Source organism: Diabrotica virgifera, chromosome 9 (assembly GCF_917563875.1).
Source record: "Diabrotica virgifera virgifera chromosome 9, PGI_DIABVI_V3a".
In the NCBI taxonomy this organism is placed as follows: Eukaryota; Metazoa; Arthropoda; class Insecta; order Coleoptera; family Chrysomelidae; genus Diabrotica; species Diabrotica virgifera.
In genome coordinates, this window is record NC_065451.1 from 14,039,886 (window position 1) to 14,061,331 (window position 21,446).

Genomic DNA, 21,446 nt, shown 5'->3' on the forward strand with positions numbered 1-21,446 from the left:
TTACTCTTTCCCATAGTTTCATGGTGTGGCTAAGCAGTTTTATGGCCCTGTAGTTTGTACATTGTTGTTATCTCATTTGTTTTTGTAAACAAGTACCAGTATACTGCTTCTCCATTCGTCTGGAATTTGTCCAACTTCCATAATTCTATTAAATAGACCTGCTAGCCACTTTGTTCATGTCTCTCCCAATGCTCTCCATACTTCCCCAGGAATATCATCTGGTCCTACCGCTTTTCCTTTCTTTATTTTTTTGAAGCTTTTGAGCCACTTCCTCGTTTGTTATTTTGGTGACCATTGCTGCTACTGTCTCCGTTGACTCTACAGGCTGTCTGTCAAATTCTTCATTTAATAAGCTGTCCAAGTTCTTTCTCCATTTCTTTTTGACATCCCTTTCGTGAACTAGTATGCATGGAAACTATGTCAAAAGAAATTTAAAACAACAAGAGCCAACACAGTGGAGTACTTATACATACTCACATTCCGTGAGTGCCCAAAAACTTACATCGGTCAAACTGGTAGAACCTTTAACAAACGAATGGCAGAACACAAAAGTGCTTTCAATATTAATTATTAAACAGACACAATTTTGTGTAAGTGTAGAAAACGAAAGTTTACAGTGTTTTATTTTTATATAAAATTAACTTCCATCAAGTAACGGTGGAGTCCATCACTTATTTTTGAAGTTATACTTCTTTACGCGCGATATGAGGGTGAATTTTTATATGTTAAAACCTACGATCCCGGCGCATGCGCATTATAACTGTGTTCTGATTGGATGTTCAAATGACATGTCAAAAATTATCCAATATGGCAGCTGTAGCGCAGCTGTGGTTTGGACGGTTGACAGTTTGGTTATATGTATGGTTGTTGCGTTTTAAAATTTGTGGGAAGAGAAACAACAAAGGTTAGTTCATAGTTATACTGCCTTTTTAAATAGTTTTCATATTATATTTTTGAAGTTATACTTCAAAATGTTTTAATTTATGTATGTATCAGTCCAGAAAAGGTGTGGAAAGAATATATTAGTGTTTTTAAATATATTTTTCTACAAACGTGTTAAAAATGCAATTTTTAGGACTCCATAGGAGCGTTAAAAATGCTACTTTAAGGCACTAGTGCTTTAAAAATTTTAAGGCACTGCAGTTAAAAGTGAATTATCAAATTGTGAAACGTCAAAATATTTATATTTCCTTTATTAACATTAATATTAATAATACAACTTGCGCAATTTGAAAAAGGTGGTTTAAAAGGTTTTTTATTATAATTTTGTGTCTTTGGATTTGTCTTCCTTGGGCGTAAAATAATAAAACATCTATTTTTATATTTCACTTGTCACCGTGATGTATAATTATGTATATCTGAAAGGTAAGTAGCATGCGGCTTGATGGCCTTCTTGGTAGAGCATTGGACCAGAGATCAAAAAATCGCGAGATTGCGGATTCAAATCCCGGACGATTCATATTTTTTTCTTTTTGTTTTGTAATATTTGGCATTGTTAAGTTTTGGTTGATTTTTGGTAATTATTGTTAATTTTTTGTATTGTAACTGTTAAGTAGGTATATTTATTTCGTTGAAATTATATTATAATAGAAGTATAACTTCTTACGTGCGTACAAAGTACACACACATTCTTTTTTTATACTTATAACATATGTTACAGTTCAAGTTGATTATCCAGTTGGAGTTGACTTTTCCTAGTTCGAGTCGACTCAAACGGCTGGTTTTAGTAAAAGTTGATTATAAATATAAAATGAAGATTTTTATTCAACATTTACTAGTAAAAGTAGACTTCAACTAGTTAAAGTATACTCTTCCCAATGCCATTTAGTAAAAGGTGATTCACACAAACAACCGATTCTACAAATTAAATGTTACTGTATAGTATGTTCAAATCATGATATTTATAGTCCAGGTTGTATCGTCGCCCCCGTTAGTTAAATTATTCCAGTTCGATTTTTTTGCACAAACTTACTCAAAAAGAGGTCCTTATAACGAATTCACAGGGTGTCAGGTGGTACCGTAATGGAAAAATTGTTTAAACATTTTTTTTAAAGAAATTCACAAAAAAATTCACTTCGGACATTTTTTTACATCAATAATTTGGGTCATTCGAAGCAAAAGAGGTCTTTTGTGATTTTTCTGTAAAATTTATTGTTCTCGAGTTATACGCGATTTAAAATTTGAAGAATGCGAAAATGACCATTTTCAAGGCTTAATAACTCAGTTAAAAATTATTATTATGAAAGTCAGAAAGTCACCAAATCAAATTTTAACGACCCCCCTACAAGGTACTGAAGAAATATTTGTTATTATTGTATTACTAAGCTGTTATTTTTAATTATTAACAATGAGCGCTAGGAGCGTATTGAGGCGGCTGTCAATGTGAGTGCGACTGGAATGCACCATTGGACGGTCGGAATGGAGGATCTTACTTGCACTCACATTGACGGCCGCCTCAATACGCTTTTAGCGCTCATTGTTGATAATTAAAAATAACAGCTTAGTAATAAAATAATGACAAAAATTTCTTCAGGATCTTGTACGGGGGCTTTAAACTTTGATTAGGTGACTTTCTGACTTTCATAATAATAGTTTTTAATCGAGTTATTAAGCCTTAAAAATGGTCATTTCGCATTTTTCAAATTTTAAATCGCGTATAACTCGAAAACTATCAATTTTAGAGAAAAATCACAAGAGACCTTTTTTGCTCCGAATGACCAAAATAATCTAAAAAAATTGTCCGGAGTGAAATAATTAGTTATTTATAAAACAGTTCGTGAAGTATGCTTTTTGCGCACGCACGCGATGTTTAGAGCACGAGCGGCCCGAGTGCTATACATCGCCTAATTGCGCAAAAAGTACTTCACGCACAGTTTCATACAATATTTTATCTACCAAAAAAACAAATAAAAAAACTGCAACTCTTCGTCACTGGAATACATTCCTATTTTACAATTTTTTAGAACTTTGACATTTAAAAATTCAAACTTCTGTCAAACCACAAAACTGTCAAAACTTTTTTTGTAATTTATTGCTCACATGTCATCACCATGACAAGGCGAAAGTTAAGGATATTTGATTATATGAAAGTGTGCTAAAAAACAGTGCGAAAAAGTAAATCCCATTAAAAATACATGATTACTTCAGCCACACTTTAAACCCTTCATGTACTGCTATCTATATTTACAATTTTCACACAATAAAAACTTATACATAATATGAGGTAGAGTAGATAAGAATTATTTTTGTGAATTTGGTTAACAAAAATTGGTTAAACAATTTTTCGACCGCCGTACCTCCTGACACTGTGTATTTGTTATAAGGATGTATTTGTTTGAGTAAGTTTGTGCAAAAAAATCAAATCAGAATAATTTACCTAACGAGGGCGACGTTACAGCCTGGACTAATAAGTAGTTGAAACGGTCAAAACAAAGAGACGCACACTCATCAAAAATGCACGTGAGATTATACTCGTATAAATTGTATAATCTACTTTTACTAACAAGGGTTAGGAAGAGTCAACTTCAACTATAGTTTATTTTTTAACCAGGAGGAGTAAACTAAAAAGACAGATTCACACCCAAGAAAGTCACTAGAATAATAACCAAATATATCTTCTTTTTTCGTTGATCTTGTCGGCCCTCAACGGTAATACATAAATAATATATTCAATTAATACGCTGCTAAAGAGTTCCAAAAACAACTGCTTTTTATCTAAAAGCAGACTAACAATCTAAAAATTAAAGGAATAACACAGAAAACAGAAAAATCGCCGATATAATTTAATTAACCTATGAAATGTCACTAGTGTCAAAATTTGATAAATGTCATTGGTGTCAAAATTTTATAACACTGGAGTAAAATTGCCTGCGGTTGGACCAATTACAAACAAGCAATACAGCGCGGTAAATTTGAATCACTCGTCTTAATTAAAAAACAAACCATAGTAAAAGTTGATTTAAATTTTTCAAATCAACTTTTACTGCTCGTTTCAGTTGGAGTTGCCTCGAACTAGGAAAAGTCAACTCTAACTGAAAATCAACTTGAACTGTAACATATATAAAACTTACAGTTAACCACACACAGATCCCCATACTAAAAGTATCCTTTTTTCCAGGGAGATAGTGGCGGACCACTTACAATCCTCAGAAACGGAAAATACATTCAAGTGGGAATCACTAGTCATTTGTCTATTTTACCATTGTGCAGGATATCGTTCAACAATTCCGTGTACACCAGGGTGTCTGCTTATATCGCTTGGATTTCAAGGGTGACCGGTATCGATTTCTCGAAATTTAATCAAAGCTGAAGCGGACATTTTTCTCTACCTTTGTTAATGAATCTAGTTTTACATTGTAAAGAATTTTGACTTTTTGTATTAAGTATAATTAAATTGGTTTTTTAGAATTTTCTGTGTCGCTTTCATCTGAAAATTCGATTCCACTTTAGTGTATCTAACAGTGCACCAAAGTAACGAAGAGTCGTGATAGTCAGAAATATCTACTAATTATGTATTAGAAAAGGTGGACCAGACCAGTAACGGATCTACGAGGGGACGAACGAATGAAACGAACTTCTCTTTAATATATACTCAGAAGAAGTACCTATTTAAGACAGCGCTGGAGGAAAGCACAGAAGACATAAAGATAAATGCAGAAATAATTAATAACATAAGGTATGCTGATGACACTGTGATTCTAGTGAGTGTGAGTGAATGGAGTCGCCTGATGAGTAAAATACAAAAAACAAGGGCACAATACGGACTCAAACTAAACATCTAGTGCAGTTACTGAAAGTTTTCACCTCCGATTTCGTTGAACCTCCATCGATTTTCATGAAAATTGGTGAGTAGTTAAAGGATACCTCAAGGAACAAAGGTGACATGATGTCAACTTGCGCTTTTATATACCACATATAATACCACAATGTGTAATAATACCACAAATCGATAGAGGGACAAATTTTAAGCAAAATTTGTTATATAAAGTTATTAATATAAATCAATACTTTTTGATTTATTAAAGATCAAAGATTTTATTTTTTCGTAAAAAAATGTATGTTATAAAGTTGTTTTTCGCGTATAACTCAAAAACTATAAGCTTTTACAAAAAAGTTATTATTTCCAAAATTGAAGATAATAAAAAATTTAATACACTTCTTACTTAAAGAACTAAACTAATGTTAATTCGAAGTGAGTTATGGGTAATTAAATGTATATTTTTTTCGATGAGTACTCAAATCTAAGTATTCAAGCTGAACTAACGGGAAAGCGATGCATTTTATAAAATATGCCTTCTAACACTTATCAAAGTAATTCGGAATATCTATCCCATGAGCTCCAGAAGAAGTTAATAGCATAAAAACTAAGCAAGTTATGATGAAAATAAGAGAACCCTTTCGATTTTTTTAGGAAAAAGTGAAAAATAAAACATACGCCATTTCCACAAAATTGGAAATTTATAGTAATCCTTACAATAATTTCTTTATATAAGCACAAGTAATGATTTCAACAATTTTTACCGATTTGAAATACATATATATGAAAAAAAGATATAATTTAAAAAATTCAGAATTTTTAAGTAATTTTCATGTTTTTTTGATAATAACTCCAAAAATACTCAATATAAGTAAAAAATGATATATAACCAAATTTTTTGTTTTTTTTTTTCTGTATCAAATATTTTACCTGTGTTACTATTTCTGTAGGGTAAAAAATAACCGACATAGAAACGTTTAAAGCTTAAATTTTGTTGCGAGAACTATGTAACCGGGGCCATTTAATCTTTTATTTTTGAAAAGTTAAGGAGTTTAAAATATTAAATTCAACGTGGTTTATAGCCCTTAGAATTAGCTTTCAAGTGGTTTATCAAGTTGAATCTGATATCGTAAAAACTAACGGAGTTATTTAAAAAAAAAAACAATACCGTTTTGTGCAAAAATTTTTAAAAGATAAATTTTGAAAAATTTTTAGAGCATTAATTTTAATGCTATCAACTTGTTCAGGGGCTCATTTGATAGATATTTCTAAGTACTTTGACAAATGTTTAATAAGTTTATGTTATAAAATGCATCATTTTCCCGTTATTTAAGCTTGAATACTTAGATTTAGGTACACGCCGAAAAAAATTTACATTCAATTACCTTAACTCACTTTTAGTTAAAACTAAAATGTTTTTCTAGTAAGGAGTTTATTTCATTTTTAATTAGCTTCAATTTTGGTAATAATAACTTTTTTGTAAAAATTTATAGGTTTTGGGTTATTTATAAAAAAATCAGCTAAAAACATGCATTTTTCTCACTTAAACCTAAAATTTTTTATCTTTAATAACTCAAAAAGTTTTGATTTTTTTTAATATCTTTATATAACAAATTTTCCTTACAATTTGTTGCTCTATGGGGAATTATGGGGTTATTTATAATAAAATAATTTTCACCCCAAAGGGGTGGCATCCACCCCCAGGGTAAAAGCGCAAGTTGGCACCATGTCACCTTTGTTCCTTGAGATATCCTCTCAATAATTTCCATGCAAATCGATGAAGTTTCAACGGAATCGGAGGTAATAGCTCATATCCACCTTCAGTGACTGCACTAATCACAAAAACCAAATGGATGTTAGTAAGCAAAACCCAACAACGACAACGACCAAGACAACTGACGAACAATCGAAGAGTTGAACACGTGGATTCGTACATCTACTTAGGAACAACAGTTATATTAATTCAAGTTGGGATCAAGCGAAGGAAATACGTATAAGAACAGAAAAAGCAAGAGCGTCGTTCACTCATGAAGCAAATTTTCACCTCTAACAGCCTCGCCCTACCTTTCAAAATCCAACTTTTGAGGAATGGAGGCATAGAAAATAACCGCAACATTAATGAAAAAAGTAGAGGCCTTCGAAATGTGGGCATACCGACGTATATTACGTATATCATGGACCGAGCACGTGACCAACGAGGAGGTACTATCATGTACCGTCTGCAGCGTGGTAAAGTTCCAACGGAAAATGAACCTGGTTACTCTATAGGAGTAATACTAATATAAATGTATATTATGTAGTATGTAGATATACTTTCTAACAAACATCTATCGAATTCGGAAGCCCGCCAGCCTCCTGAACAGGAACCTAAATTCAAATTTTCTAGACCAGTAAGATTATGTAAATTTCTATATAAAATATATCGCATAATTTTGGGCCACTGTGAAAAATCGAACTTCGTTAAGCTCGTAATAAAAAGACAAAATGTTTAAATATTTCTTTATTTATAATGAATATTTTAAATTAGACACCATTAAAGTGGTACTCGCACGTTTGGAGTTAATCAAAATCAGACTCTTTTAGAAAGAAATATATCTAAATCAATCAGTATAACCAGATCATTTCATATAAAAATATATATGCACTTTAGTATAAAGGAGCAAGCTTATGTGGTAAATGATAATGTAGGACTGATGTCCAAATTAAAATTATTGGAGCGTATATATTGTTTAAAGGTATGTAGCTGTTCTAAAGTAATGCCCTGCCAACTTTCTAACTCCGATAAAACCTTCAAGTTCGTACAACTGGCCATTAGTAATTCTACAGTCCTCATGTTCATGTCACTGCTGTACAGCACCCTCAACTCTTCAAGCCACTTCATGGGGTTAGTATTCAAGACTTTTACCATCACCGCATGTGTGATTCCAGTGGAAGAACCCAAATGAATGTAACGAATGTTGTAGGCATGATTCAAGATGAATTCCAGATGACTCACGGCACTATCTACGACCCAGAAGATCCTTTCCAGATCTATAAACGGTTGTACTTTTAATTTGTGGTACGGTACTACACTGTTGCGGAAATCACAATTGTAACGCACCAACTTTTTCAACTGGGGACATAACTGGCTAATATCAATCAATACTTTATAGTCCATTTCTTCCACATGCTCCAAATGAAGACTAGTTATATTAGTACCTCTAATTCCTAGAAGTTGCTTCAGGTAATCTCCGTAAAAAGCACAAAAAAGCAACTTCAAGTCTTTCAAATTGTCCAACGATATCAAAACTGTTAAATCAGAAATCTGTACGTCGTGAAATAAGCTCACGTACTCAATTTTAGGAAACATATCTACCAACAATCTCAAGTTTTCGGTGCTAATATCCCTCGTCTGTATCTTCCTCAACTCGAAAGGACCTTCACTGGGAAATTTATGATATAGATATTTTATCACTTTTCCGAAATCGTCACATCGACCGATATCTTGTAACTTTGGAAGTCCTACGATCAACTGAGCTAAACCTTCAGTCGTCACTGAGGTTCTGTGCAGTTGTAGCTCTTTTAAATGCCTACATTTCAATAAAAAAGGTATACATCTGTCGGTTACGGAGCCTGAAGAAGTGAGATCGAGACATTGGATCTGTTGGCAATTATCACCTACTGTTTGGACTATGATATCTGTGCTGTCGAAGCACAGACACAATGACTTCAAATGCTTCATTTTTGCTATGCTTTCTAACAAACATCTATCGAATTCGGACGTCCGCCAGCCTCCTGAACAGGAACCTAAATTCAAGTTTTCTAGACCAGTAAGATTGTGTAAATTTTTGTATAAAATATATCGCATAATTTTGGGCCACTGTGAAAAATCGATTTTCGTTAAGCTCGTAATAAAAAGAAAAAATGTTTAAATATTTCTTTATTTATAATGAATATTTTAAATTAGACACCATTAAAGTGGTACTAGTACGTTTGGAGTTACTCAAAATCACACTCTTTTAGAAAGAAATATATCTAAATCAATCAGTACAACCAGATCACTTCATATAAAAATATATATGCACTTTAGTACAGTAATATAAAGGAGCAAGTTTATGTGGTAAATGATAATGTAGGACTGATGTCCAAATTGAAGTTATTGGAGCGTATATATTGTTTAAAGGTATGTAGCTGTTCCAAAGTAATGCCCTGCCAACTTTCTAACTCCGATAACACCTTTAAGTTCGTACAACTGGCCATTAGTAATTCTACAGTCCTCATGTTCATGTCACTGCTGTACAGCACTCTCAACTCTTCAAGCCACTTCATGGGGTTGGTATTCAAGACTTTCACCATTATCGCATGCGTGATTCCTGTGGAAGAACCCAAATGAATGTAACGAATGTTGTAGGCATGATTCAAGATGAATTCCAGATGACTCGAAGCACTATCTACGACCCAGAAGATTCTTTCCAGATCTAGAAACGGTTGTACTTTTAATTTGTGGTACGGTACTACACTGTTGCGGAAATCACAATTGTAACACACTAAATTTTTTAACTGGGGACAACACTGGCTAATATCAATCAATACTTTATAATCCATCTCTTCCACATGCTCCAAATGAAGACTAGTTATATTAGTACCTCTAATTTCTAGAAGTTGCTTCAGGTAATCTCCGTAAAAAGCACAAGAAAGCAACTTCAAGTCTTTCAAATTGTCCAACGATATCAAAACTGTTAAATCAGAAATTTGTACGTCGTGGAATAAGCTCACGTACTCAATTTTAGGAAACATATCTACCAACAATCTCAGGTTTTCAGTACTAATATCCCTCGTCTGTATCTTCCTCAACTCGAAAGGGCCTTCACTGGGAAATTTATGATATAGATATTTTATCACTTTTCCGAAATCGTCACATCGACCGATATCTTGCAACTTTGGAAGTCCTACGATCAACTGAGCTAAACCTTCAGTCGTCACTGAGGTTCTGTGCAGCTGTAGCTCTTTTAAATGCCTACATTTCAATAAAAAAGGTATACATCTGTCGGTTACGGAGCCTGAAGAAGTGAGATCGAGACATTGGATCTGTTGGCAATTATCACCTACTGTTTGGACTATGACATCTGTGCTGTCGAAGCACAGACACAATGACTTCAAATGCTTCATTTTTGCTATGCTTTCCAACAAACATCTATCGAATTCGGACGTCCGCCAGCCTCCTGAACAGGAACCTAAATTTAAGTTTTCTAGACCAGTAAGATTGTGTAAATTTTTGTATAAAATATATCGCATAATTTTGGGCCACTGTGAAAAATCGATACTCTTTAAATGACAATTCAAAACCACTTCAGTTAAACTAACAGCTACGTTCATCTCCGTGAGGAAAGTAGCTATGGAGGTGTGCGGAAAATAGGTCTTCTTCGTAGCCTCTATAAATACCTTTACAGCTAATAGTACTTCCACAGCCATTTGATCATACAGGTAGAACGGAACGTGTGAGGATAGATGGTCATTTAACCAAGTGAGACTCGTCTGTAGACTAGATATTACTTTCTGGGGTTCCTTGTATATACTTATTTTGGATAAAATAAGCGGAGCCACGTGGACAACTAGAGTACCTATGCTCTTTAGGCAAAGCGACTGAAGGCTCGGTACGTCTCGATGTTTTGGCATTATCTGAAAATAAAGAACTGGTTAGCTGTTAATTTTATTTCAAACGTGTTTATGTATATAGATAACTATCTTTAGGTATCTTTAAAATTTCAACTTAATTTACGAAAGCGGAAAAATTCCTAAAGATTGGCTTAAATCCTTATTTGTTGTTCTACCAAAAAAACACAGAGCTACAAAGTGCAGCGACTATCGCACCATCAGCCTAATGAGTCATACACTGAAAACTTTTCTCAGAATAATTCATCAAAGAACATGTAGAAATATTGAGGACAGAATCTCAAGTACTCAATTCGGTTTTCGCTGTGGCCTTGGAAGGCATGATGCACTATTTGCAACCCAAGTTTTAATTCAAAGATGCAGAGATGTAAATCATGATGTTTTCATGTGCGCGATTGAGTTTGAAAAGGCTTTGATAAAGTTCACCATGAAAAAATGCTACATATTCTCAAGACTTCCTGTCTGGACGGTAGGGACATTAGAATCATCGCAAATTTGTATTGGGGCCAGGCTGCATGTGTTAAGATTGGGAATCAGTGCTCTGAAGAAGTAAAAATCAAGCGTGGAGTTCAACAAGGCTGTATATTGTCACCAATGTTGTTTCATTTTTACGCTGAAACAATCTTGAATGAAGTATTGGAAAACGCAAAAGAGGGCATACTCATTAATGGCGTGCTTATGAACAATATCAGATACGCAGATGACACCTTGTTAGTGACAGGATCAATTGAACATCTTCAAGCGTTATTGTACCGAGGTGGCGTTCTGCGCGATATATAGACTCAAACTCAACGCAAGAAAAACAAAGTTTATGATTATTAGTAAACAGGCAGCCGTAAATAATAGATAATAACTATAACGTAACAATTGGTAATGACTCAATTGAACGCGTAAGTTATCTGGTATATCTGGGTACTCATATTAATGAAAGCTGGAACCCTAGTACAGAAATAAAAAGTAGAATTGCCAAAGCAAGAACAAGTTTTATGAAATTTAAGAAAATCCTGTGCAGCCACGATCTCAATTTGGAACTTCGCATAAGAATGGTTCGATGTTATTATATTCCCAGTACTACTTTACGGGGTTGAATCATGGACCCTGGCAGAATCGCTTTTAAAAAACCTAGAAGCATTTGAGACGTGGGTCTATCACGGTATTCTGAAGATCAGTTGGGTAGAAAGACACAAACGAAAGGGTTTTGCAACGCTTGAATAAAAGTTGTGAAGTAGTGAACACGGTTAAAAGGCGTAAAGTCTGAAAAATATGTCATACTTCACATTGTCATGCAAGGTAAGATAATGGGAAAAAGAATTGTGAGCCGCCTTAGAACTTCTTGGCTTAAAAACCTACGCCAATGGTTTGGGAAAACTAGCACTGAACTATTTCGTGCGGCTGTAAATAAGACAATGATTGTCAATAGGTTGGGCAACATGAGAGTCAACGATCGACAAGCGGTCTCGGCACCTGAAGAAGAAGAAAATTTCAACATATTTATCGAAGAGGAAAGAATGAAGATACTTATCATAATGAATTTGAATTGAATCAAAATGAAACCATCTATTTTTATTTAAGTTTCATGACATTTGGCTTCAGCAGAACAGTTATCATCACTCTTCAGAATCAATGTTTGAAATTACTTAAATAAGCTTTCTCAGATAGGTGAATAGGAAGAAGGGATAGAATTGAGCGGCCAGCAAGATTTTCCGATTTACCATTATTACACTACTTTTTATGGAAATATCTTAAAAATGAATACAAAACAAAACATGACGATCTGGATGATCTTAGAAACAGAATAGTAATCACAAGACGTCAAATACCAAAATAACAATTACGCATGTTGGCATTTTATTATAAGACTTGGATACAGCCAAACACGACACTGGGGGCACTTTGAACATCTACTTATATGAAGTTCGTGTTCTTGTTGAAACACGAACTTATAACTTAATATCTTTCTTAATTTGGTAAATTGACAAAATGTACAAGTACCATTTAGAAAAAGATACCTTTGCATTATTTTGAAGTAATGGCGCACCCTGTATATTTATATTTTACTTCCATAGATAACTTGATTTATTAAAAAAGAACTTTTTGTGCAAATATGTCAGCAATCCAAATATTAGCGAGTTAGAGTGCTTTATAATGGAGATTAATAATGATTGATTAGATGATGATTAATTGATTGATTGATAGACTATGATACATAGTAGTAATTAAAAAATTACAAAGGCAAGTATATAAAACTCGAGTACTGCGGAAATGAAATACATATATGTATTCCAATGTTCTTCTTCTTTATGTGCCTGGTCCTGTCTCCCTAACAATGGCAACTCTGGAGAATTTTTCTCGATTCTGCACAAGTTTAAACAGTTTTATTGACACTACGGATACCTGTCCAATATCCTATTTTAAGTAAGGAAAAAGATAATAAGAACAAGGAACGGATTAAACATGCAGTATTTTAAAAGAAATTGGCATACAATATGTACTTGCAAAATAGTAAGGAAAACAACAAAATAGGCAGAAGGGAGCTCTCATAATGAAGCAAAAAAGAATTGAAATCAAAAGACGCTTTACTTTCTTCTTCTACAATGGTTGTACTAAGTAGTTTTTTTCAATACTAAAAGAAACCTACACAAATAGCATAGATTTCTTTCTTTAATATCATCGCCTAAGTTAGTAAATTTAAGAGAATTATTTCTAACTTCAACTATACTTACTGTATATATTTTTTAACCTCTTGCCACAACTATCATGGATTTCTACCCTGAGAGACAGCTTCGCAGCTTATTTGTATAAAGTGTACTGGTGTTATTCTTTCACAATTATCACAGGCAACCTTCCATTTGTTTTAGTAAATAAGTTGTTCTGAAATCAAACAAACGAAAAATTAAAAATACATCAAAATGAATCAGAAATAACCAAAAAGCAATATTTGAAAGAGTATAACAAATTATACAACAGTTGAAAAGAAGAGAAACTGATTATTTAAATCAAGGGCGCCAAAAAAGGAAGTGATGGGTGATGGGACATATTTCAATCCATTTAATGGGACATATTCATATATCAATCCAATAAAAATATTGCAAATGAGTAATAAAGCAAAAAGATTCATAAAAATAAATTTATTTGGAATGCAAATACAAGGATTAATTCCCATTGATGTCAGGATGTATAAAATTTATTGTTTAAATAATTTATGAACTAAAAATAAATTGTGGCAGGTTTCTTAGTAAAGATATTAAACTTGTTAAAAATATTTAGGACTATAAAAATATTTCCAACCAATCGCAGTGTGTTTTTTTATAATACCTAGATACCTATTTAAATACTTTGGAAAGAAACTTTCTAAAAATCTGTGTATTATGTCAAAGATGTTGCTAAAAAACCTTACCAAAGAGAACTTGGGTGAGCAGTTAGGCGAACGATTTTCAATAAAAATGTTACAACTGGGCCTCAGTGCTTGTGAAATATAACAGAAGATGCATGTTAGGCTGGCCCCAGCCCACATAAGGGAGATTCCCCATTACTCTGGGCTAATTAGCAAAATACAAGGAAAAGTTAGTTACCTGCAATTTTATTGCTGGAATCGAATCTTATGACTGTATATATTAATAATATAGGTATGCAAAATCCGCAGATAGTATGCTACTTTTTTTATAAACAAAATGGCGCCCGAAAATCGTTTTTTTTTTTTAATTTTTGCTCTATAACTTCAAAGATTTTAACCTTTCACCAAAAACACCCAAATAAAAATTCACCGTAATTAATTCTGCATAGACACGTGTTTTTTCCGATTTACTTCGACAAAAATTTTCCCCGGAAAATGCGGGTTTTTCCAAAAAAATATTTAATTTTAGATCAGTAATTATTTATCAATAATTAAATAACTTGGTAATATAAAATCTCTTTCCATATAGATTATAATTCCAAAAGCCGATGGAAAATGAAATAACAGTTTAGCAACAGTTAAATTGGTATTTAAAAATTTACGGTCGCTATAATAATCACAATACTTATGATACATAAGAATAATTATGATTTTTGTATAAAAAGACACTGTACCTATCTAATGTACTTTACAGAATTGGAATTGGACTATTTAAGTGGCCTCAGGAATATTTTAAAATCATAAACAATTTTTTGGCTTATAAACAAATAGAATATCTCGGGAAATATTAAATTAAATTAAATCATAAAAACGGTATTGGAAAAAAGCGGCAGGACGCTTCTTTTAAAAGAAAAATTTTTTAATTGTGATTAGTGGTTCCTGAGATACAACCGCTCAAAGTTGACCGGCATTTACGGCAAAGATATAAACAACAGGATCATAATTTTTAAACCATCACCTTTTTATTTTTGTCCTTTTTTTTTCACACAAATTTTCATATCTTTAAATTAGTCATAACATATAGGTATTATTATAATAAAAACTATCGATATTACGGGTCAAAATTGCCAAAAATAGCAAAATTCCAATCAAAAATTAGGTTGAAGAAAATGTAATCTTAAAGTTCAAAATCAGTATACGTTAAAAAAATGCATTTTTTAACTCGAGTAGAGCCATCTAACTAACGCATTATTAAATGTCAAATTTGCTTTTGTTTTGTTATAATAAATTTATTTATTTATTTATTATAACAAAATTTTTAATTTGTTTAAATAAAGGTTGTTTAAATAATTATACAGCTTTCAAATGAGAATATTTGTGTTTTAACGTTAAAAGGTACACTTGTAAGAAGTTTATCTAAAAAAAGTCTTCAACTGGAAAAAATATGTAGTTTTCTTTTCTTATAAATAAATTAATCTATTATAACAAAACAAAAGCAACTTTGACATTTAATAATGCGTTAGTTAGATGGCTCTACTCGAGTTACTTGAGAACAAAAAAAATTAACAAAATTGCTGCATGGGAAGCCGAGAAAATGCATTTTTTTAACGTATTCCGATTTTGAACTTTGAGATTACATTTTCTTCAACCTAATTATTGATTGGAATTTTGCTATTTTTGGCAATTTTCACTCGTAATACCGATAGTTTTTATTATAATAATATATATGTTATGACTAATTTAAAGTTATGAAGAGGACAAAAATAAAAAGGTGATGGTTTAAAAATTATGATCATATTGTTTACATCTTTGCCATAAATGCCGGTCAACTTTGAGCGGTTGTATCTCAGGAACCACTAATCACAATTAAAAGTTTTTTCTTTTAAAAGAAGCGTCCTGCCGCTTTTTTTTTCCAATACCGTTTTCATGATCGAATTTAATTTATTATTTCCCGAGATATTCTATTTGTTTATTATAAGCCAAAAAATTGTTTATAATTTTAAAATATTCCTGAGGCCGCTTAAATAATTCAATTTCAATTCTGTAAGGTACATCAGATAGGTACAGTGTCTTTTTATACAAAAATTAAAGTAACTAAAGTAATTAAAGTAATTAATTAATTAAAGTAATTAAAGTAAAAATAAAAGTTAAAGTAAACTTTTAATTAACAATTCAATTGTTGCTAAACTGTTCATTCAATTTCCATCGGCTTCTGGAATTATAATCCATACGGAGAGAGCTTTTATATTACAAAGTTATACATATAATTATTGATTAACAATTACTCATCTAAAATTTTAGTTGAAAATTAAAGATTTTGTTGGAAAAACCCGCATTTTCCGGGGAAAGTTTTTGTCGAAGTAAATCGGAAAAAACACATCTCTATGCAGAATTTAATTACGGTGAATTTTTATTTGGGTGTTTTTGGTGTAAAGTTAAAATCTTGGAAGTTATAGAGCAAAAATTAAAAAAACACGATTTTCGGGCGCCATTTTGTTTATAAAAAAAGTAGCACACCATCTGCGGACTTTGCATACCTATATTATTAATATATACAGTCATAAGATTCGATTCCAGCAATAAAATTGCTGGTAAATAACTTTTCCCAAAAATGGCCTATTCTCCGATAATCTGCCCAGACTACATGGTAATGATAAGATGGACAATGAGCTAAGGATGACAGCTCCCTGGGAGGATGCTAATAGGTCAATGTTATTGTAAGTGCTGTATGACTTGACTAGCCCTCCCTACTTTATATCTACAGATACAGAGATATAACAGAAGATTAGAGAACTACAAAAAATAAGAAAGAAAAGAGCACAAAAATATAAATATTAGTGGTGTTTAAGAGTAGATATGTTTTCCGTGGAACCAGATATAAAAACTTTAGTTTATAAGTTTTTTTTGGTTTATAAAACTTTTAATGCTTTAAATTAACTGAATTTCTTAACTATTCAGTAACTGTTGAAGTTTTGTTTGTACTATACAGTAAGGTCTCGTTTTATGCGGTGGATACGTTCTTCAGAAAACCGCATATAAAAAAATCGCATAAAACAGACTTTACTTGCATTGAAAAAGTAGGGATACATTCTGAGATTTTCTAAAATCACATAAAATGGTGGACGTTTGTCCACCAAAAATTGTGTCTTTGATGTTTTTTTTTCTTCATTGGACCAAATAAAATCTTAAAGAAGAAATTAAAAATGCAGACTAACGATATTGAGATTTCAAAAACCTCTTCTAATGGAACATAAAACTTTACGACACTTAATTAAATGTTTCAATCCAGAAATCACAATGTGCTGTTTATTATACTGCAACTTGAAATCAGCAACATTTAAATTTAATGTCAAAACAATTACAGGTTATACAGTATGTCCCTGTAAGTTGTATCCATATGGAAAACTTTCTTATTATTAACTTTACGAAAAAAAGTTATTCTTCATAAAAAGCTCTGCATGGCCCAAAACCTAAGATTTAACCATCAAATATCAATTTTTTTGAATATTATACGAGGTATGTCAAAAAGTTTGAATTTCACTCAAGAGTAAAGTAACTTTATTTGTCACAATATTGAGAATTGCTATTATGAAAAGTTGTTTGGAATTAAAAACTATATTCTAATATACAATTACATCTTTCTAATTGAAAAAAAAAATTTTTTTGAAAAATTATGGATAACTAATATTATTTCCAGTTATTTCAATTTTGATAACTCTTATTATTAATTTTACGAAAAAAAGTGATTCTTAATAAAAAGTTCTGGATGGTCTAAAACCTAAAATACAACCATCATTTATCAAATTTTATCAATTTTATACGAGGTATGTGAAAAAAGATAAATTTAGATCAAAAGTAAAGTATTTTTGTAGTTCAGAATATTTCAATTAGAAGGATGTAATTACATACTGAAACATAGTCTTTAATTCTAAATAACTTTTCATAATAACAATTTTCGATATTGTGAAAAATAAATGTATTTTACTCTTGAGCGAAATTCATATTTTTGACATACCTCGTATAAAATTGATAAAATTTGATATAAGATGGTTGTATTTTAGGTTTTAAATCAGGCAGAACTTTTTATTAAGAATTACTTTTTTCGTAAAATTAATTATAAAAGAGTTATCTGAATTGAAATAACTGAAAATAATGTTAATCCATAATTTTTCAAAAAAAAAATTTTCAATTAGAAGGATGTAATTGCATACTAGAATATAGTTTTTAATTCCAAATATCTTTTCATAATAGGGATTTTCAATATTGTGAAAAATAAAGCTACTTTACTCTTGAGTGAAATTCAAACTTTTTGACATACCTCGTATAATATTCAAAAAATTTGATATTTGATGGTTAAATCTTAGGTTTTGGACCATGCAGAGCTTTTTATGAAGAATAACTTTTTTTCGTAAAGTTAATAATAAAAAAGTTTTCCATATGAATACAACTTACAGGGACATACTGTATAATAATACCTTTCAATGCGAAATTCAGATTTAGACAAGGCGGAAACGGCGGGTTCGTTGGGAAAAATATTCCCATGAGATATTTTTGCATAATCACATTCGTGAGACATCCCAGAATAAGGTTCAAGAAGTCGCCCACGTGAAAAGTGGGCCAATTTTTTTTTAACAATTTTTTTTAATCAAATTGCAAAAATCAATATTTTTGGCCCGGACTAATCTTTTTTTTAGGTTTTTTTGGACCATTTTGGACAAAAAAGGCCTTTTATAATTTTTCTCTAAAGTTGATGTTTTTCAAGTTATAAGCAATTTAAAATTTGAAAAACGCGAAAATGGCCATTTTTAAGACTTAATAACTCGGTTAAAAATTATAATTATGAAAGTCAGAAAGTGACTAAATCAAAGTTTAAAGCCGCCGCTACATGATCCTGTAGAAATCTGTGTCATTAATTTACTACTAAGCTGTTATTTTTAATTAAAAACAATGAGCAGTTAGATCGTATTGACGCCGCTGTAAATGTGAGTGCGAGTAAGATGCAGAATATTGAACTGCTGGAATGGCTTCTCTCTCGCACTCAGAATTTACAGCGGCCGCAAACGTGCATGGCGCTTATTACTATTACTTAAAAATAACAGCTTAGTAATAAAATAATGACAAAAATTTCTTCAGGATCTTGTAGAGGGAGCTTTAAACTTTGATTTAGTCATATATTGACTTTCATAATAATAACTTTTAACCGAGTTATTAAGCCTTGAAAATCGGCATTTTTCGTTTTTTCCATTTTAAATTGCTTATAAGTCGAAAAAGATCAACTTTAGAGAAAAATTATAAGAGACCTTTTTTGTCCCGAATGGTCCAAAAAATTAAAGAAAAAATTGTTCGGGACAAAAATATTGATTCTTGCAATTAGATTAAAAAAAAAAATGTTAAAAAAAATTGGCCCACTTTTCACGTGGGCGACTTCTTGAACCTTATTCTGGGATATCTCACGAATGTGATTATGCAAAAAAATCTCATGGGAATATTTTTCCCTTCGGACCCGCCGTTTTCGCCTTGTCTAATTGATAATAGCTGCATGGTACATCATGTAACAAGGGGAATACCCGAATTGCAAACTCTCAGACTACTGGATGGGAATAATTAATATTAATTATACTAATTGTTAATAATAGATTTTTTGAATGAAATACCAACCGCATAACTTCAAAATCGCATAAAAAAAATCCGCATAAAAAGAGACCTTACTGTACTAAATTTACATTCAAGATGCAGTAGAAATAAACAAACCAAGACACGTTAAATGCTACTAGGAGAGTAGGAGCACTCCCGAATCATAATTTACAATTTATATACATTGTAAATTCCAAATCATGATTTCCACTGCATTTGGTTTGTTTATTTCTACAGCATCTTGATTGTAAATTTAGTATAACCCCCAAACAGACAGGCAAATCACACAAAACTAAATGACAGATTTTTTATTCTTATTTAAATCCAGAAAGATAAGAGTCTTAATAAATATGATTGAAGTAGGTACTATGAATGTGTAAAAACAATTAATGCACAGATAAAACAAACATGACACCCAACATTTGGGTGTCACATGCAGCAGTTTAAACTTGTTAGTTCCTAAGGTTGTACCTATTGTGCTAATTCATGTAGAATGTAGAGAAAAAACTAGGCATCATTCTGAATCAAGTAAGATAATAAAATATTATATCTGCAAAAGGAATGCAGAAAAAAATGTTCTCAAAAATATTTTATATCAAAAAAAAAAAAGGTGAAAGAGAAAGAAAGATCTAAAATAGGGTATACAATATATTTGAATCACTGAATGAAAGAACAATATAAACGCCAAAAACGACATTTTGAACTGAGATAGCCAAAATACGTTTAAAATGTTAATGCATCACTGGGCAAAAGAACAGTATAAATACAACTCTCTGCGATTTAATATCGACAGGGCAATTTGGTATATGAGTGAAAGAACTGTATACGTGCAATGCTTATACTGTTCTTTCACTGCATATACTGTTCTTTCACTCAATGGCATTACGTCGTCGCGTGCCACTTGTAATCAGGATTAATTTAGTGATTGACAGTCAGAGGTTAACAATCTTGCATTCCATGCATTGTTAATAAATATTTCTAAACAAAACCAATAAATGTAATTTCAGAAATGTGTTTTTTTGTAATTGAGTGAAAGAACAGTTCATGTACACTGTACACGATACATTTTTGCAAATATCTTTTTTCTGGACTTTGTTTTAATAAATTTTATTTGGCCATTTAATAAATAAGCACAAAAGCTACAACTTTACAATGTATGAAAATATCAAAAAACCACTAGATTTTTGTTTAAATGGTTTTTTATAATTTTCTTAAAATGACATGAGATTTTGGAGGGTTTTGGAGATGTACTATTCTTTCACTCACTGATTCATTTAAGATCTGAGGTTGAAAACAACCAAGATATAAAACACTAGACAAAAACAAAGAACCTGTCACTCAAGGTCATGAAAAGTTTATACATTAAAGTGTATTTTTCTTTAATTTTCATTTCTAAAGGGTTTATTTTTATTGTTACACATTCTCTGGATAGGTTTACAGGAAACATCTTCATGTCAGATTAGTCACATAAGACAGCAAACCTATGGCAACAATTTTAGAGATTTCGGCAATATAAAGACAGGACAAGGGAATAAACAAGAAAATACTTTCTGCATTCAATATAGACTAATTTTTAGGCAGCTTAATTTGACATAAAAATAAAATGAACAGAAATGATCTCCTTCCTCTTTTATACTGGATAATATAAACACCATAAAAAATACAACCAACTTGTTGACAATGAAATAATAGTTACATAAAGCTCATTTGAAGTATACAATTTTTTTAATATTACAAAAACTTGGCTATAAGCACATAATTCTATAATTACACTTACCACATATGAATAGAAAAAAAACTACAAAATAATTACAATACTTCGTAAGTAACTAAGGGATGGACATTAAAGAACTTCAGTATTTTGTATCTCACATATTAAGCATGTGTTTGTTTATATTTTTATTTTTATCGTAAGTTTATTACATCCTTAATACGCAATATAAAACATTTTAACCAAACGTCATGAGGATATAAAAATATTTTGACAGTTACCTAATTAGACAAACAAAACATCAACACATATGTTTCTTCTTCTGGTTTTACTGTCTTTTACAACATATTACATTAACC

The 21,446-nt window shown here is 31.5% G+C and overlaps 3 protein-coding genes across 3 annotated transcripts in view; 1 reads left to right on the forward strand and 2 right to left on the reverse strand.

The window, feature by feature from the left end:
* Window positions 1–4,407, forward strand: part of LOC126892191 (elastase-1-like) — a 65,783-nt gene extending 61,376 nt beyond the window's left edge. Inside the window, exon 5 of the mRNA XM_050661674.1 lies at window positions 4,118–4,407. Within this exon, the coding sequence (XP_050517631.1) occupies window positions 4,118–4,309 (192 nt within the window). The 3' untranslated portion in view covers window positions 4,310–4,407. The remainder of the gene's footprint in view (window positions 1–4,117) is intronic.
* Window positions 4,408–7,121: 2,714 nt separating this feature from the next.
* On the reverse strand, window positions 7,122–8,661 carry LOC126892188 (uncharacterized). The gene has a single exon (XM_050661669.1). The coding sequence runs from the start codon at window positions 8,601–8,603 to the stop codon at window positions 7,422–7,424; it is 1,182 nt and encodes a 393-aa protein (XP_050517626.1). The 5' UTR covers window positions 8,604–8,661; the 3' UTR covers window positions 7,122–7,421.
* LOC114330664 (uncharacterized) lies at window positions 8,661–21,370 on the reverse strand. The gene is made up of 3 exons (XM_050661667.1): window positions 21,154–21,370; window positions 13,132–13,279; window positions 8,661–10,414 (listed from the first exon to the last, which is right to left on the reverse strand). Exon 3 carries the CDS (start codon window positions 10,409–10,411, stop codon window positions 8,849–8,851), a length of 1,563 nt encoding a protein of 520 aa, XP_050517624.1. The 5' UTR covers window positions 10,412–10,414; window positions 13,132–13,279; window positions 21,154–21,370; the 3' UTR covers window positions 8,661–8,848.
* Between the last annotated feature and the right edge of the window lie 76 nt (window positions 21,371–21,446).

What these genes read in the sequence shown, in the direction of transcription:
- LOC126892188 (XM_050661669.1), bottom strand. Translation starts at nt 8,603, where the DNA reads ATGCGATATATTTTATACAAAAATTTACACAATCTTACTGGTCTAGAA.
- LOC114330664 (XM_050661667.1), bottom strand. Translation starts at nt 10,411, where the DNA reads ATGCCAAAACATCGAGACGTACCGAGCCTTCAGTCGCTTTGCCTAAAG.